The following is a 19,331-nucleotide window of genomic DNA, read 5'->3' on the forward strand; positions in this document are numbered from 1 at the left end:
AAGAGCTTTGTATACATTGTGAAAACTAATACGTTACATGGACAGGTGTAGGGTCTTCAGGGCCACGGTGATTTAGGAAATAAACTTCCTAGGTATTTCATAAGAGGACAGATGGGGTGTAACAAGTTGAGGGGTCAGCATCTACCCTCCCTGAGTCCATGGAGAAGTCCGTATCAAGTAGAAAATAGACCAGCGGACACCAGGGTAAACAAGGGTAATAGGTAACAAGTTACTTAGTAAACTGAGAGTGAGGAAAGTTTGCAAAAGACCTTTATTATCCTTCAAAGAGCAACAGAATCATGGGTCACCACCACTGTAGTGGCTGTAATTAATCTGACTTCGGGGAAAGAGCCTGAAAACTGAGCTATAGTGAAATACGGTTTTACCTGCGCACCAAGGATGCCAATTACTTTATTTTTAAGTTATATTTCCTCCCGCCTATTTTCAAAAAGGATTTGAGAAAGTGAAGGCAATTGTAACTGAAATAGGGCCCAAGATGCACATATAAGACATCTACTCATTAAGACCCTCTTCCCTTAAACATAGGCCCTACAACCCAAGCTCCCAAGTACCCAGGTTGAGAAAAGGCTGTTCCCGTGGGTCGGGCCCCACTGTACACATGAGAAGTTTGGTCTATCACAAAAACACGACTGTGATCACTGGGCCAGGAGCCCAGGCCCTGGCCCACCTTCTAGGCCAAACCAGGAGATGGTCTGGCTGGATGTACGGGAACACTTCCACTCCAGTTGCCCGCCCTCCTGCTAGTTTGCTTTTTCTTTCTATTTCCCTCCCTCTTTTTTTTTTTGAATGAAGCTGATTTTAAAAATCGTGAGCTAAATTTCTCTGATCCTTCTGAGAGCAACAGATCCCAGACATAAGTCTGCCGCTGAAGCCAGCCAACAGGTCTAGGCAAGGTGGAATGTGCACACCTGTGCACACGTAGAGCCAAGGCGAGAGGCACACCCCGCTGTGTGAGTGTGGGCTGCTCTGCGAAGGTACCCAGGCAGCCGCCACGACACTGTGTGTTCCTGTGGCCTCTGGCAACTCAGGATGATGTACACAGAGTGGGTCACGGCAGCTTTCAGTCTTGCCCTTGTCACACGTGGTCCATCCCTTTCTTTTAAAGGGATTTCTCATTTCTAGCTCAGAGCTTCTAAACGGAAGCAGGGCATTGCAGCCTAGAAGGGGCAGTGTAGACCACCACAGAGCTAGGGGGTCACGGGCACTGATCATTTAAAGGGGCTGTTTAATATTAAGGTGTAAGTCGTTTTGAGACATCCAATGTAATCATAGCTCAGTCACCATTCTCTCACAACCTCCTGAACTCCCTGTGGTTCAAGTTTTACTTTCTATGGCCATTAAAAGGCACAAGGTTCAGATATAATCCACATGGGATTTGCCTTAGTACCGGATATGCTAAGCTTATCTGGTAAACATGGTACAGATCACCCAGTGTGACTTTCTTGGGAAAAGCCATGCCTGAGACCGCTGAAAGCATCTTTCCATGAGAACCTCAGAGAGGATTAAGAGGAGAATGCTCACTACTGTCTTGCTGGGCAGTAACAGGGTACCAACTCTTAGAGTAAAGAGAAAAGGTTCTTTTTCAGGACCCTGTGATGATCTTTTCTTGCCTAAAACCAGTGACTATGGGGCTTTCTGCATAGATGATTAAGGCAAAGAACTCCAAACATGCTCATAAAGAATTAAGATGTAAGAACACTTAGATAAGGCTCTAACTAAGATCTGCTGAGAAATGACCATTAAGATCAGCCAGCAAGAAATAATTTTCAGGAAGTCATACTATTCAGAAATAAACCACATTTTAGCCAATGACTTTCCAAGTCCTAAATTTGCCAATCATAATAGTTATAATATTATACCACTGCTGTGGGCAATATCTTAAGAGCTTCCATTTACGTGTTTGAGATTCAAAATAGAGCCGTTTGATCTGTAGAGAGACTTGACTTTACAAAATGAAACTCTACTTGGCTTCCTGTAGTGACTTTGGTCACCAAACAAGATCACTGAAGTCCTTGAGTTGATTGCATTGGAAATGACAATGTCAACCTCTGATTAGGGTAAACACTAAAAAGGATTAGGCCTAGTTTTTTGCTTTCCTGAATTATCTATCCCTAGGCAACATGAATCGACAGTTTTCAGGTAAATATCAGTCCTCTTTGGTGTCACACTGCACAATCCTTTCTACAGTTTCACATTTTCCTGACAATAAAAAAAGACAGTTCCTGCCATCGGGATGTGGAGATAACAGACACCTTCTGAGAAAATTACAACATACACTCATAAAGATATTTTAGCAGAAATACCAAGGTCTGAAATAGACACAGTAACTAAAATGAATATTGGATAGAGAAAACTAAAATAACACACCTAAGGTATAGTCTCCTTGGTTGACTAAGACAAGCGCCAGATCAGGGCCTTGTACCGCATGGCTTGGTAAAGAATGCACTCAGGAGGTGGCTTGTATACCGATGCCACCAGGACAGACACGCTCACGGCACTGTCTCACAAAGCCCCACGCCTGACTCTGACACATCTGATCTGCAAACAAGTTGTGACCATGGCCCAGTGAAATGACTCTCTGAGTCTCTGACCAAGTCGGATGGGGCCCAGAGGCCCACGTAGGATCAGCACAGCATCTTTCAGTCCAAATCTGAAAGGGCTGGTGGGAACGCTTTTTGTTCAGAAAGACTCCATTTCCTCTCTGACCCTCTCTGACCCTTTCCCAGAAATACTCACGAAGCAGGTGCCATTCATCTTGCTGAATTGTCTTGGTCAAATTGAAAGGAATGTTTCGTAAGCGTATCGGCTGAGAAAAGTGGTACTTGATAGCTGTACATCGCTGTGCAATACCTTGAAGGAAATAAGAAATGTGATTTACTAGTCTGTGCATTTGTAATAGAATTCTGGAAACTGAAGGCAGGATAATGCATCCTAAACTGGGTTGAAGGGGCAGGGGATAGGAATCTCTTGATTAGTCTCATTAATAGAGACAAGTCAGAGTAGTAAAGACCCAAAACATGAAATAATTTTTTAAATAATGTTTCATTTTTGAATGTATTAAATTTGATAAGAATCTAAATTCCCCTAATTGTTTTTTCAATGTTGAATTTGTATTAACTAAACACGAAACTCCTCAAGGAGAAATAGCCTAAAAGTATACAGATAATTGGGAGAAATCAGCTTGGAATTTTAACACAGATAAATTTCACGCATCCAAATTTGATCCAACCTCAAACTCTCAAATGGGCTGAATCAAAAAGTATATCAGGAAGTGTGTTATTTGGAAACCAGAAGACATTTTTCAATAGAGAGCCTTCTACGTGGTGGTTTAAATAGTGATTAGGTCTCCAGACAGCCCACAAGAGCCTAAGTAGCCCTACAGCAGCTGATATAATTCCTTAATACACATTTTACTGATCTGAATTCTAGGTTCTAAGAGAACGGGTAATATTAAAAGTAGAAAGGAGAAAGAAATTTTTTTCCTCCCTTTTCTGGTTGTATGCACACTATTTTGAAATGGGCAAGTACCCACTGCTTTATCTAGTATCTTCTCCTACCTTCCCTCTCAATCCATGCTTTTATTGCATAAATTAACACAGGCCTATTTTTCCCCTCAAGTCTTCTGAATCCCATGAAAGTATCTATCTTCCTGTCAAATTAAAACAAAACAAAACTTCCTTCTTTCCTTGTAAATCACCTTGGCCAGCTGTTTGGATAAATGCAATCTGATTAGATTAATTTTAAAAGAGCTGTGAGTAAATGTTAATCCTTTAACTCCAGAAGCTGTTAAAAAATATTCTCATAGATGCAAATAAATCTCTAATTGGTGGAATTTGAGTAAATGTAACTAATACAGTGAAATTTTTAAGAAATCAGGCACTGAAAGGGGAGATTAGTATTTGAGCATGGTTAACATCATGAGCCGCTTAGTCCCTGATGTGAAGGCACCTACAGGATCATCTCCCTTGTTTCTCAATCATCAGTATGCATAAGAATCACCTGGGGAGCTAGTTTAAAATGTAGACTCCTGGACCCAACCCAAGATATTCTGACTCAAAAGATTTGGGATGGAGCCAGGAACCTGCCTTTTAACAAAACATCCCAAGTAATGCTGATGCAGGCAGCTGAGAAACACTACCCAAGACTATCTCTGCTTTTTTGGAAGCTTTTTTTTTTTCCTTATGAAACCACAGATTCTCTAAAAGCTCACAGCTCTTTTTATTTTTCTCTTTGTCTCTTTGTTTTTTCAACATAGGCCCCTGGCAGTGGTTGTGAGGTCTAAGGCATATAAGTTCGGTGTTTACATATAAGTTATGTGTTTATAAGTCAGAAAATGCCTGTGCTTACAAAGAGCAAATGATCTGGTCTGAGAATAATAAAAGATAACAGGCTGCATTAATAGCTCTCATTTGTGTCTTTCAGAACTGTCATTCCACTTGATACTCATCCTCAGGCTAACCTTGAGGCTCTGTGTAAGCAGGAAGTGAAGGCTAAAGTAGAGTTGAACACATGCCCCAACACACACACAGAGCCCATTGGCAAAGACTGGGGGATGTATTGGTTCCAGGCAGTTAAGAACACTTCTGTCCAATCATTAGCTTCCCACTAAGCTAGCCAAGCAGAGACTTCAGGGCCCACATATGACAAAGGATACCAACTTTACAGAATTAGTTCAGTAGAGTCACTAAAGGAACAAACAACAACACAAAAACAATAACAAACCCTGAGGAGGAGGGAGAATCTAATTTCCAGAGTTGCTATATTATTTTAAATGTCCAGTTTCAATTAAAAAGTATAAAACATACACAGGGGCTTCCCTGGTGGCGCAGTGGTTGAGAGTCTGCCTGCGAATGCAGGGGACACGGGTTCGAGCCCTGGTCTGGGAAGATCCCACATGCCTCGGAGCGACTGGGCCCGTGAGCCACAACTACTGAGCCTGCGCGTCTGGAGCCTGTGCTCCGCAACAAGAGAGGCCGCGATACTGAGAGGCCGGCGCACCGCGATGAAGAGTAGCCCCCGCTTGCCGCAACTAGAGAAAGCCCTAGCACAGAAATGAAGACCCAATATAGCAACCAATCAATCAATTAAATAAATAAATCTTTAAAAAAAAAAAAAAAAAATACACAGAAAAAGGCTCCTACATAGAATAAAAATGTCAGTCCATAGAAACTGTCATTGAAGAAGCCCAGACATTGGATTTACCTAACCAAGACTTTCCGGGCAGCATGTGGAATCTTAGTTCCCCGACCAGGGATCGAACCTGCACCCCCTGCGGTGGAAGCACGGAGCCTCAACTACAGACCACCAAGGAAGTCCCTACCCAAGACTTTATATCAACTGTTTTAAATATGTTCAAAGAACTAAAGGAAACCATGTCCAAGGAACTAAAGACAAGTGTGAGAATGATGTCTCACCAAATAGAGAATATTAGTAAAGTGATGGAAAGTACAAAAAGAGACAGAAAATAAACCAAATAGAAATTCTGAAGTTGAAGAGCATAATAATGGAAATTTAAAAATTTACTAGAGGGGCTCAACAAAATTTTGAGCAGGCAGAAAAAAGAATCAGCAAACTTGAAGACAGATCAATTGAGATTATCCAGTCTGAGGAGTATAATGGGAGTCCCAAAAAGGAGGAAAGGGAAAAGGGAGCAAAAAGAATATTTGAAGAAGCAGTTGTCAAAAACTTCCTAAATTTGATGAAAAACATGAATCTACACATCTAACAAGTTTGATGAAGTACAAATAGGATAAACTCAAAGGGATCCATACCCAGACTGTTGAAAGCCAAAGATAGAGAATCTTGAAAATGGCAAGAAAAAAAGTAATGTATCATGTATAAGAGCTCCTCAGAAGATTAGACACTGATTTCTCATCAGAAAACATGGAGGTCAAAGGGAATGGAATGACATATTCAAAGCACTGAAAGGAAGATTATCAACCAAGAATTCTATATGCAGCAAAGCTATCCTTCAGAAATGAAGGGAAAATGAAGACATTTCCAGTTAAACAAAAACTGAGAGAATGTGTCACTAGCAGACCTACCCTACAAGAAATACTAAAGGGAGTCCTTCAGGCTGAATGAAAGGACAGTAACTGAATCCACATGAAGAAACAAAGAACATTTGTAATGTTACAACACAGGTAAACATAAATGGACTAAAATATAAATAGACCAAACACTCCAACCAAAAGCAGAGATTGGCATTATAGACAAAACAACATGATCCAACTATGTGATGTCCACTAGAGACACACTTTAGATTCAAAGACAAGAGTAGGTTGGAACCAAAAGGATGGAAAAAGATATACCATGAAAACAGTCACCAAAAGAGACGGAATAGCTATACTAACATCAGACAAAATAGACTTTAAGACCAAAATTGTTATTAGAGACAAAGAAAGACATTTTATAGTGATAAAAAGGTCAATCCACTAAGAAGATATTAACAACTATAAACATATTTTATCCACTTACCAACAAAGCCCCAAAATACTTGAAAAAACTGACAGAATTAAAGGAAGAAATAGACAATTCAACAGTAATAGTTGGAGACTTCAGTACTCCACTTTCAATAACGGTGGAACAACTAGATAGAAGGTCAACAAGGAAACAGAAGATCTGAACAACACTATAAACCAACTAGACAAAACAGACATCTATAGACCACTCCACCAAACAGCAGAATATACATAATTTTCAAGTGCAAATAGAACACTCTCCAGCATACCCCATATTTTAGGCAATAAAACAAATCTCAATAAATTTAAAAGAAAGTCATACAAAGTATGTTCTCTGACCACAATACAATGAAATTAGAAATCAATAACAGAAGGAAATTTTGGAAATTCAGAAATTTGTGGAAATTAAGTAACACACTTCTAAACAACCAATGCGTCAAAAAGAAATCACAAGGGAAATTTAAAAACACTTCGAGATTAATGAAAACAAAATCACAATATATGAAAATTTATAGGATGCAGCTAAAGCAGTGCTTACCGGGAAATTTATACCTGCAAATGCCTACATTAAAAGAGAAAGTCTCAAATCAATAGCCTAACTTTCCACCTGAAGAAATTAAAAAGAGAAGAACAAACTAAACCCAAAGCAGAAGGAGAGAGATTACATAATTAGAGTGGAAATAAATGAAGTAGGGACTAGAAAAATAAGGAAAATTAAAAAAACAAAACGGTTCTTTGAAAACATTAATAAAATTGACAAATCTTTATCTAGACCATTTAAGATAAAGAGAGAAGACTCAAGTTACTAAAATCAGGAATGAAACAGAAGACATTACTAACCGTCTTACAGAAATAAAAAGTGGTATAAGAAAATACTGTGAAAAAATTATATGCCAACAAATTAGATAATACAGATTAAATGAGAACTTCCTAGAAAGACACAAATTACCAAGACTGACTCAAGAAGAAATAGAACATTTAAACAGATCTATATCAAGTAAAGAGAATGAGTTAGTAATTAACTTAGTAAAAAAATTCCCACAAAGAAAAGTCCAGGACCAGAGAGCTTCACTGGTGAATTTTACCAAATGTTTAAAGACAAATTAACAATGTTTCATAAACTCTTCAAAAAAAACAAAAACAAAAACAGAAGAGGAGGGAACAATTCCCAAATCACTGTATGAGGCCAGTATTGCCCTGATACAAAAAACAAAGATAACACAAGAAAAGAATATTACAAAATATTTCTTATGAATATGTATTCGGAAGTCCTCAACAAAGTACTAGCAAAGTGAATTCAGCAACATATAAAAAGGATTGTACATCACGACCAAATGGGATTTATGCCAGGAATGTAAGGTTGGTTCAACATATGAAGATGAATTAATGTAATATACCTGATTGATAGAATAAAGCACAGAAATCACCTCATAGATGCCCCAAAAAAAAAAATCATTTGACAAAATCCATTTGATACTCACCAAAATCCCCTATGAGCTAGATATGAAATAGGTATTATTAGCTCCATTAGGCAGGTAGAAAAATCTGAAGCTCAGAGAGGTTAAGTAACTAGCCCAAGGCCACAGTGCAAAGCAGTAACCAAGCTTTTAACATACATGGTGTTACCCAAACTTTGTATAATGCTCACTCAGGAAAGTTAGAAATCCTTACGCTTTTAGAAATGCATCTTAATTCTGTGGGTAGTGAGAACTGCAGCTTTTTTTTATTTCATGGAAAGGCATTTTATTTTAAACATAGCAGGGTGTACATGTCAGTCCCAAACTCCCAATCTATCCCTCTCCCCCCACCCTTCCCCTCTGATAACCATAAGTTTGAGAACCGCAGTTAGTAAATGAACTGTCAGTTTGAAGTGAAAAACAAATTTTTTCAGTTTAGTACAAACATATGCTCTTTTGGAAACAAAGCTGATACCTAACTGAGCCTTCTGTTTGTATATTATCCATACCTTTCAACACACATTATTTGGAGACTGGATTGGCTCGTGGCTGACTTAGTGGCTTCATCCTTTCTGCATCTCACGGAAGCTACTTAATTCTAGAGACAGGGTTTGGATTGGGGAGAAATTCTCCTCTCGGACTCAGCGGGGCTGGCCTTCCACCCACTCCTGTACTCGGGAAATATGTGGTCCCTTGACATCATTGCTAACACTCTCAGAGCCCATCTCCTCCTCCGCCCCTTGCTGGGAACAGGCGTGATCCCAGTGGACAGAGAGAGTAGCAGAAAGGAGGCGGGCGGCCGGCCAGCCCAGTGCTCTCCTGCTCCCCCAGGAGAGCGCCACACGTGTGCCAGGAATGAGGTAAGCAGTGCACACATCACCAAATTACCTTTCCTTCCCCAGTAGCCTCCCACGTTAAATTTAAACTGCCAAGAACTTGAAATGAGAAGAAAAAGGAAGTGGGAAGAGTGACAAGGTCTGGATTGGAGAGTAACAAGCAGTAACCCAAAGGTCCCAAAGCCTGGGAGTGTGGTAGGGAACCCAGAGCTTCTCTCTTGAGTTTGCAAGAAAATGCTCTACAGCCCTGGTGCTCTACTCCCTTGGAAGATGATTAGAGACTTCAGGCAGAATTGGAAGAGAAAGATGGAGTAAAGGATAGATCAGCAGTAGTGTCAGACGCCTGCCATTAGCTCTTTTATTTCCTTAAACACTTGTTCCACTGTTAAAGCAGAAAGTCAAACAGATTCGAAGAGTAAAGTATACTATTAAGTTTTGGCTTCCTACAGCACACATGTAAAACTGACAAAATGAAACTTGACAAAAATCACACCAGAAAAGACCTCTAGTTGCTTAATTTGCCAAAGACAAATTAAGTCCTTTTGGTAAAAAGACGAGTATACATATATACATAGACGGTGGTAAAGACAGAAATGCCATGCGATATGTTGAAGAGTGATACTGTGAAAATCCACAAGGAGGCATTAGATGCAAATGTTTTCAAAGCCATGCATGTGAACTTTGAAATGAACTGGCTTTCCGGGTTTAGAGAGCAATGAATCTGGCTCTCTGAAAAGGAACACAAAAAGCATGAGCTCATAGCACCAGATGGCATCTCACAATGGGGGGAAAGAGACACGCAGGGGGTTGAAAAGAACAACTTGTGGTCTATATTTAGTGATTAATTAGCTTTTTAAAGGGCCAAGTAGAGCCACTTTAATGATGATATAAACCATAGAATAAAGATATATAAAATATGCTGCACAGGGGTTAAAAATGGGGCTTAGGGGCTGGTGAATTTCTGTTGTTTCTGATGCTTAGAGAAAGGAATCAAATTCTAAGCTAAGTTACAGAAACTCACACTCCAGGTTAAATGAGGGAGAAAAGTGAGAAACAGCAGAAGATGCTGCCAAAAGTCATTAGAGTCAATCAACGATGAGGCAGTATATGCAGTGGCTAAAGGCTTGGAGGTCAGTCAGACTCGGATTTGACTCCCAGCTGTGTGACTTTTGGTAAATTACCTTACCTCTCTGAGCCTTGGTTCCCTCATCTGTAAAAGAGGGGGAATAACGGCAGATACGTTACAGAGTTATTGTGAGGACAGAAAGAGACATCGCACAGGATGTGGCCCACTCTAAGGCTCAATAAATGTCAGCACTGATTATGAGTTACCTCTCGGCATCTGCCCACGCTCACCAACAGAACAATCAGACACACTAGGAGTCTGAACCCTAAATGAGCATCGCAGATCAACCAAGTACACAGAGAGATAAACAGACACATGAAACAGCTGCCTGAACAACGGTCTAACCAGTGGCTCTCATGTTTCCTCTCCATTCTCACCACTTCTCAAGACTCCTAAAGAATCTTCACTTCACTCCTAAACAGTTGGCTAATTGGCCTCTTTGCCACTCTCTCCCCATTTTCCATCCCACCCTGCACGCCACTCTTAGATAAACCTGCTGTGTGAAGACCTGGGGCCTCTGGAGCCTCAGTTGCCCATCTGTAATGCAGAACATGAAAACCTTTAAGATTTTTGTTATATCCACCTGCCTTTCACAGTATCATGAGCTTAATATGCTTCTTTAAATTGATAACTATAAGTGGGACACAGCTTTACTTGCCATCATGTAACATTGTATTTATCTTAGAATTATGTGTTTATTTACAAATAAGGTGCCTGGCAAAAGGTAGGTGCTACATAATTGTATACTGAATAGTTTTAACGCTGTGCCAATGTACCAACTTCCACACTTAGGCTAACAGGAGATGAGAACATTTCTGGTGGTCCCTGAGAGCAATAAGCCTGGGGTTTTCATCATCCAGCTCTGTTTTGCCCCATCGAGAACATACCATCAGCTTCCCCCGAATCAAGCCCAGGCTACGGGCCCCTATCATCTATCCCTGCCCCCCAGCTCACTTACACTTACATGTGACTGGTCCCCAGGGGCTCCCCCCACCCCTCCCAGACATGTCCCCTGGCAGTGTCACGCCCATTTCTTCCCATACCTACAGCCTTCACCTTAGAACGATCTGCAACCTACTAAGCCCTCCAGGCCTACAGCCTTCATGCAAAAAGTCTTCCCCACGCATGCAGCCCATGCAGCTCCCCCCCCACCCCGTTCTCTGGCTTTATTTTGATTTTCGAGGCTGAGCCACACAATCTGGCTCTAGTTACTCAGTCTTTGTTATTTCCTAATAGGTCAGCAAGTCTGCCTCCCCCTGAATGTCCCAAGTTCCTCAATAGTCGAGGCTGTGACTTCTTTCTGGATCCGTGACGTTTAAGAGGTTGCTGACAACTACAGTATGATTGATGCTTTAGGTCCTCTAGCAGATGAAAGTGTCGGTGAACAGTCTGCATTGTTTCCTAAAACATTTCAAAGGCGACTTGGAATTCCATAACTAGCCCATGGGCAGAAAAATGAAGAACTCTTTGCTCTGCCTGTGCACATCCCAATTTAAAAGGAAAGATCAACTGTGGGCTCACAGGGCAGGGTGGCTACCATGTCCTTGTCCATGAGATTTAACTTCCGAGGGAATCAGGGGCTAAACAGACAAAAGAAAAGGTTTTCCTCATCACCTCCTTGAATGAGTATGAACAGCCCTCACTTAGATCAATGAACTAAGTACAGTAAGCTTAGTAGCTTAAAGCTGACTTTTAAGCCCAAAATGACCAAAACCAGTCCTGAAGGGCAAACCCATCATGAAGTCTCCAGAACTGAAAGGAGAAAGATATAAAATCAGTAAATCTAGAGTGTTGACGTCCAGTAGAAATAGAATGCAAGTCACATATATAATTTTAAATTTTCTTATAGTCACACTGCAAAAATAAACAGATGGTATTAATTTTAATATATTTTAACATGCAATCAAGATTTTGAAAATTATTAATGAGGTATTTGACACGCTTTTTTTCACACCAAGTCTTTGAAACCCAGTGTTGGTTTTCCCCTTACGGCACATCTCCTCTTGGATGAGTCTCATTTCAAGCTCTCAGTAATCTCACGTGGCTGGTGCCTTCTGTACTGGAGAGAGGAGATTTCCAGATGAAGGTGAATAAGGCTCCAATTAAAGCAAAAGCAACTGAGAGCAAGAGGGTTTGATATCGCAAGTGTCTGAAAGGTGTGAATATTATTCTTTGCTTAGATTCTTTCTCCACAACATACTAGCATGTTCTGCTATAATTACTTCTTATTACTCATGGAGAATCAACTTCTTAGAAGCACAGAATTATATTTGTGTTCACTCTATACTCTCTTTGGAGCAAGACAGCATGGATTTGCGTTCTGGTTTCACCGCTCACTAGCTGTGTGCCTTTGGCTAGTTCTTTAACTTCTCTGGGCATCAGTTTCCTCAGTTGTAATATACAGACAGTGATAGCCCATCTATCTCATAGGAGGATTAAATATACAATACTTACATAATATAATACTTACATAATACTATTAGTGTAAGCTTCCATTATTATTATTATTATCACTACTACTACTATTACTGTTACTACTTCTGCTGCTGCTACTTTATTTACCTGAACAAACCCAGACAACTGGACTATTGCTTAAAGGCAAGACTGAAGTGAGTTCCTTGAACTGTAAACACATGATCTCTAGGGGCCAAAGAGGGAAGGTTCAATGCCAAGTCTGAGGGATTCAACCTATTGCAGAAAGAGTGATCATCATCACAGGAAGTTTTTTTTTTTAAAACAGTAACAGTGGAGAAAACCAGAAATAACTGTTCAAGCAGGCCTGATCCTGTACAGAGGTGGAAATTCTCACTGGGTTACGGTAGTGAATGATGACTCGTTTGCTGAATTAAAATTTAAACTTCCTTTAATTTAGTTATGTTGCTGTGTCTACAATAAAAAGTAATACAATATTTAAAACTTTCGGGCTTCCCTGGTGGCGCAGTGGTTGAGAATCTGCCTGCCAATGCAGGGGACACGGGTTCGAGCCCTGGTCTGGGAAGATCCCACATGCCGTGGAGCAACTGGGCCCATGAGCCACAACTACTGAGCCTGCGCGTCTGGAGCCTGTGCTCCGCAACAAGAGAGGCCACGATAGTGAGAGGCCCACGCACCGCGATGAAGAGTGGCCCCCGCTCGCCGCAACTAGAGAAAGCCCTCGCACAGAAACGAAGACCCAACACAGCCAAAAATATATATAAATAAATAAATTAATTAAAAAAAAAAAAAACTTTCAAGCCAGGGATTCTCAGTTTCTCAGAACCATCATGGCATACAGTCAGTGATGTATCTGGTGGGTTGGGGATTTACGATTAGAGGCTGAAGAGAGGATGTGATTCTATGTGGCTTAATGGGGGATTGCAGCCCAGCTGGGTACTCTCTGCCTCTCTCTCCCTCCTCATTCTCTTATCCTCCCCTGCACCTTCTCTCTCGAGCAGGAGACCAGAGAATCGAAATGTGGAGACAGGTCCTGGCCTCTTTTTTCCATCTCAGAGTTGCCAATGTGGGAAAGGGGGACATGATCATGCCATTGGAGAGAAGGCAGACACAGCAATAACTGACACCCCATCCCACGCCTTGTGCCCTGAGCCCCATCTCATGTGAAACCAAATACAGCCATCGACTCAGCGGATGCAGAAGTCTCAACACTGTGGTATCTTCCCTCCCACAGGGGATACCGTGTTACAGGGACAGGCCAACAGTCACTTCTAGTTACTCGTGCTCTGGTCACAACATGCTGACCTCAGAGAGATCAATAAAGGCTGGACAAAAGCTGTCTTAATAGCACCTGGGTCTCAAGCTGTTGTTAATACACACTTGAAGTTAAAATCTCCTGGATTCAGGGATACATCCAAATAGTCAGTGTGGGAAGCAAACCTAAGCTGTCTTCCCTCTCCCGGCCCCATGACTTTTTCAATTCGTGTGAATATGAATGAATATATATATATTTTAATCGGAAGGTTAAACATTTACACTCTAAATATTGGGAGAAACTTGGGAATATGGGGCTTTTTGTGCATTTAATATGTGTGTATAAGAAGCAGCATGCAAGAGTGCAAACTAGAATATTGGCTTTGGAACCAGCTGTGTGATTTAGAACAATACACTGGACCACTCTGAGCCTCCATTTCCTCATCTGTAACATAGAGGTAATAAAACCTCACAGAATTGTCATGAGGCTCAAACGAGATAACATACATCGAGTGTCCTAACACTGCCACGCCCATAGTTGATGCTTAATAAAGGACAGTGTCTATCCACCCCTTCCCCTCCCATCCCCCTTCATAAGCAGGACCAGTGAAGCATGAGTCCTGACCTGAAGGACAGCAGTAATTTTGTCCTCATCTTCAGCATTGGCGAAAAATTTAGTGGCCAAGTGTCAGTCACTACCTTTTGCCAACAACAGTCAATCACCTCACCCTTTATTCTTTCTTTCACTTACTCATCTGTCCAACAAACATTTATTCAGCAAGTGCCTTTTAGACGGAGGACCTACTTTCTGAATCTAGAATATGGTTCCACAAAAACTGAAAACTAACAAAGTGCAACTAAACAACAACTCTGAAATGGGGAGGGGGGAGGGAGGGAAGGATGGAGGGACAGAGAGGGAGAGAGAGAGAGAGAGAGAGAGGGAGAAAGCTATCTCCCACCTGCCACAGATGACCTATAAATACTGATGCCTTTAGCAATTTCCCAAGTACTCAGAAAAGAGCAGCTTACTGGAGAAAGGCTGCCCACTTTAGAGTGTGTTGGCAGTGTCCCAGGGCAAATGATCCTTAAAAACAATGCACTCTTGGCCCCTTCCAGGTGCCTTGATAGAATCCTTCAAATTGAGCTACACTTTCAAAAGTTTGTTTCCTTCATGAAGGTAAGTCCTGGATCGAGCTGAATTGACTAATTGCTACTGTACCTGGAGATGAGGAAAGCAACGTCTGGTAGAGCTCATTTATGAAAATATAGACAAGGGCAATAGCTTTGCTCAGACTGTGGAAAAATTTAAACATATTTGCTGCCGTGAACAATGTTCTTGTATCCTCTTCACCAGATGAGTTGCTGGATTTATGCTGGGAGGTGTCACAGATACACATCAAGATAAATGGAAACTAGGAGCCCCTTTAAAGCCAGCCTTCAGGATCTAAAGGGAAAGCCTATTCTATTGCTGGATCACTGACAGAATTGTACTCCTGGGCTTTGACAGATGATTGAAATCAATTTCCAAAAACAATACAAACTATTTTTTAAACGATATTTTCAACTTTTTCTAAGTAATGATCAAGGCTAAGCAATGATTAAGCAAAAACTGACAAGTTTGAACTTTACTCCCTTTTACTATCGATACTTCAGTCTGCCCTCTCATGGTTAGGTGGCCTGGTGGGTGCCAGAGACAAGAAGCAAAGGAGCAATAAAATCTCCAGATTGGATGAATTATCAAGGATTCACTCCAACAAGAGCTGAGGATGACACTCACCACCTTCCAGTGCAAGAACCTTACAGCAGAAGAAGCCAAATCTCAAAGCCATTTGCAGCAGCTGCAGGAAGATGACAGTCAGGACAGGACCGTTGTTTCTAGCAGCTTTTACACTATTTCCCATGTGTTCCGGCTCCTGCAACAGCTCCAGGCATCTCTAAATCAGGACATAAATCTGCAGCCAGATAAGCACACTTTTGAGACCCCCAGAATTGCTTTAGTGTAGTTATAGGAAAAGGATAATCATGCTCATATTTATTATACAGGCTGTGATGCTGTATTGAAAGTGCCTTCTTATGCATCCTTGTTAGTTACATAAGGCAGATATCCTGTCCCTTTTACAAATAAGGCACTCACTAAGGCCCATAGCTAAAGAGTGATGATGATAATTTACCGAGGACTTGCTATGTGCCAGGTTCTATGCCGAGAGCTTTACCCACACTTCCCCCATGAGATAGGTTCTATTTTACAGAGGAGGAAACGGAGGCTCAGATAGGTTAAATAATCTGCCTGAAATCCCACAGCTAACAAGTGACAGAGCTGGCACTGCATTTGCATCTGCTTCCAGAACCAGTTCTTAGATATCTTAACAGACTTTGTCAGATGAGAGTCACTATGACTACATCTGATCATGCCTAATTAGTCCTCTTAAGTGAACAAGGACAGAGCAGGTAGGCACGGATTGACGCGTGGCATTGCTTTTCTCGTAATATTAATTTGTGTATTTCCATCCCCTTTGCTCTCACACTGCCCTCTACCCACAAGGAAGCACAAACAAAGACTGGAGGAAACCACTGTCCAAAGCGCTGCAGGCAAAGACTTCTTTCCCTGCTTGCCGAGCAGGTTTTCAGGTGCCTAAACCCTTAACCGAGGCAGAGGAAAAACAAAAGGGGCACAGGAGTGGCTGGGAAGACAGAGGAAGGTGTGGGAATCACGCGACGGGAAGGAGGGCCATTGGCGCAGAGATTCCACCCCAGAGCCCCGGACCCACATAGGTCCCAAATTGGGGGAGTGGTGTTGGGATTCAATACCTAAAGCGAGGATTGGAGGGGTAAACCTCGTCCTTGGCCAAGTGGAACCCACCTCCGAAGGGAATCTCTGTTGGAGGGAAGGCAAAGAGGGCCCACCCCACAGATGCACACTCCAGACTGAAGTCCCCATCCTTTCTCCTACCAGAACTACCCACCTACCCACATAGTTCAAGCAGCCAAGATAACCGTCGAGTGCTTGAGCCTGAAACACAAATGTACCTCTGGTCCAGTTCCGGTGACAGCGTGAAGGAGAGCTTTAATTCTCTTTCTGTTTTCCACCTGTGCTTATCACATCTAGTCGTCACAAGTCCTTGTCTGAGGATGAGGACAGGACGAGATAACTTGCATATAGTCCAGAGCTGTACCTTATTTACTTCAGTGCTCATTGCACCCTATAACGCACATGCGGCTGCGCGTGCCCACACACACACACACACACACACACACACACACACATTTCAGCCCACATCTCATCCAAACATGCCCACTAAATGTTTCCGACCCTAATTTTACATCAAGCAGCGTGAATGGCATAGACAACTGGGCAGGAAAAAAAAAAAGTGCCAATAGGCAGTTTTGCTAAGCATCACTTCAATCAGCTATTTGAGGATACAGTGCTAAGAACCCAGGAAGCAGGCAGAGTCGATCAGAATCACAAAAATTGCAGGTTAACCCCCAGCCCCCATTCATCCGGTTGGGTCAGCAGCCAGGCAACGAGCCTCTCCTCTGGTCCCCAGGCGGTCCCCGGGCCCCGTGCTCAGGGAGGCCTCTCCTCCAGCTGCCAGCTCAGCCCGGAGCGATAGCCCATTAGCATTCCTATCACTCCCCTCAACCCAAGGGGAAAAACTTCCAGCTGCCTCGTACTTAAGCATCACCCTCTCAGCACCATAAGCCTGAGCCTGTGCATAATTGACAAGGAATATGTTGATAAGGAGTGGGACTGTTCCAAGTTTCTGAAGGATAACTAGGTAATTAAAAGAAAAACCTAATTTAAGAAAATACGGAAGAAATGTTTTAAAACTCTCTGGCTGCATCCTTTATGGATTATTCTCTCTTACGGAGACTTCCGTTTTGCCTTTGTCTGGTTTTCAAAGCCTGAGGCTAGATCACCGGGGTTCCAGAGCATCCAGCCTCCTCTGGGGGTAACTTTAAAAGCCCCGGACTGGAAGCAGAAAGGCCCCCTCCGTTGCCCTGCAGGGCTCAGAAGTACCTGAGTCCGCTCAGGTCTGAGCACCCGGTGACTTCTTCCTCAGGATTTAGCACTGTGCCCTCCGAGGACCTTGGTACCCTGGCCAACAGCTGCCCCCACTTCTGTCGGGCAAATGCAAAAGGACTCAGAGAACACCACGAATTCCCAGGAGCACCAATGTGCAGAGGTAAAACCAGCCCCTGCAGGGCTCCCTGCTTCTGGCCGCACCGCTTCTCTGCCTGGCTGGTTTAAGGCCATACAACGAGCCAGCCAGCTGCCCAAATGCATCCTGAGACACGCAAACGGAAACCTGGGGCTCCACCACCGCACGCCAGGAGGTCCGTCACCTCCCAGTAGACAGCCTGGACCAGCATGTTCTTCATTCCACACAGCCCCCTCTCCTCGAGGTTGACTTAACGTTAAATTATGGCCCTACCCCCTGCTACCTTCAGGAAAATCTCTGAGTCTGAGTTAAAATGAGGCTGATAATGTTGATTTCATAGGCTATTCCAAGAACTATAGGCGATCACCTCTAATCCATGCCTCTGGCATTGCCCCACTTGGTGACTTGGGACGGACCTGGTCCCATCTAGCTTGATTTGTTGATAGCTTTTCTAACGTCAGCTCCTGGACCTTGTGATTTTCCCCCAAGCCAATCCTACCTATAAATGAAAACGAACACAAGTCTCCCCCTCAGAGAGCTTAAAGTCTAGTGAAGGACAGTGGCATTATTGAAATGATAGCACAGACAGATGCCAAATCACAACTCTGACATAAGGGAGAAGCACACAGCGCTTGGAGAGCACAGAAGAGGGTGGCTGAGCGCTGAGGGGAAGGGGGAGGCCGTCCAAGAAGGCTGAGGCCCCAAGGACCAGCAGGATTATGCTCGTGGAACCGAAGGAAGCGCACGTATGAGGGCTCTGAAGAGGAAGGCCTGCGAGACTGGGCTGAGGAGGTATCGGGGAAGATGGCGCTGGAGAAGAGGATGGGGGCTAGATCGCGGAGAGCCTGAACGTGGATCGAGACTTGGCCTCCACTGTGAGACTCGGTGGAAGCCACCCCAGATTGCAAATGACCGGAATCGATGATCAGAATTGATTTTTAAAAACAAACCAGCCAGAAAACACTTCCCTCTTGCCCTAGCATGGAGAACGCACTGGAGGGGGCCCAGAGTCAGTTGAGTGATGGAGATCCCAGCAGGCCACCACAGAACTGTCCAGAGAAACAGGTTCCCGACGAGGGAAAGGCAGAGAAGGCCTCCTGCAGGGAACCTTGAAACAGAGCCAGAGACAGCCAGGTCACAGGGGTGGTGGCATTAGAGGCAGGAGTGCGCATCCCAGATGGAAGAAGAGCAAAAGGGAAGGTGCAGAGGTAAGGAGTGTTCGGTGCTGTGTGAGATAGAGCGTGACGAGAAGCAAAGAGCTAAGAGGAGAGGTTGGCAGAGACCAGGCAGGAAAAGCTCCTTCCCCCACACAGCGAGGCCTCATCCAGCACGTCATCAGGAGCTGCAGAAGGATTTAAGCAGGGAAGTGATAGGATCAAGTTTTATTTCCGGGAGATGATTCCGTCAGGTAGACAAAAAAGGATACGAGGAGAGAGTCGAGTAGGAGAGATTAGTTAGCTAGAAGGCGATGCACCCACATATTAAAATACTTTGCAGATATTAAAAATGATTAAAATTGGAAAATTCTTGTGGCTCAATGCTGGCTACAAAGCAGTATATATCATATTATAGAAACATGTCTT

At 42.9% G+C, this 19,331-nt stretch overlaps 1 protein-coding gene across 7 annotated transcripts in view; it reads right to left on the bottom strand.

Moving 5' to 3' along the window:
• Window positions 1–19,331, bottom strand: part of TMEM178A (transmembrane protein 178A) — a 251,528-nt gene that overhangs the window by 11,363 nt on the left and 220,834 nt on the right. For 6 of the 7 annotated variants that reach the window (XM_082358328.1, XM_082358326.1, XM_082358329.1 and 3 more), the window contains one exon: window positions 2,758–2,871. In XM_082358328.1, coding sequence (XP_082214454.1) covers window positions 2,758–2,871 — 114 coding nt within the window. Of the gene's footprint in view, window positions 1–2,757; window positions 2,872–8,448; window positions 8,542–19,331 lie in introns of those variants that run through there. The other variant, XM_082358330.1, reaches the window with a different exon arrangement.

Source organism: Balaenoptera borealis (assembly GCF_965194805.1).
Source record: "Balaenoptera borealis genome assembly, chromosome: 15".
NCBI classification, from domain to species: domain Eukaryota; kingdom Metazoa; phylum Chordata; class Mammalia; order Artiodactyla; family Balaenopteridae; genus Balaenoptera; species Balaenoptera borealis.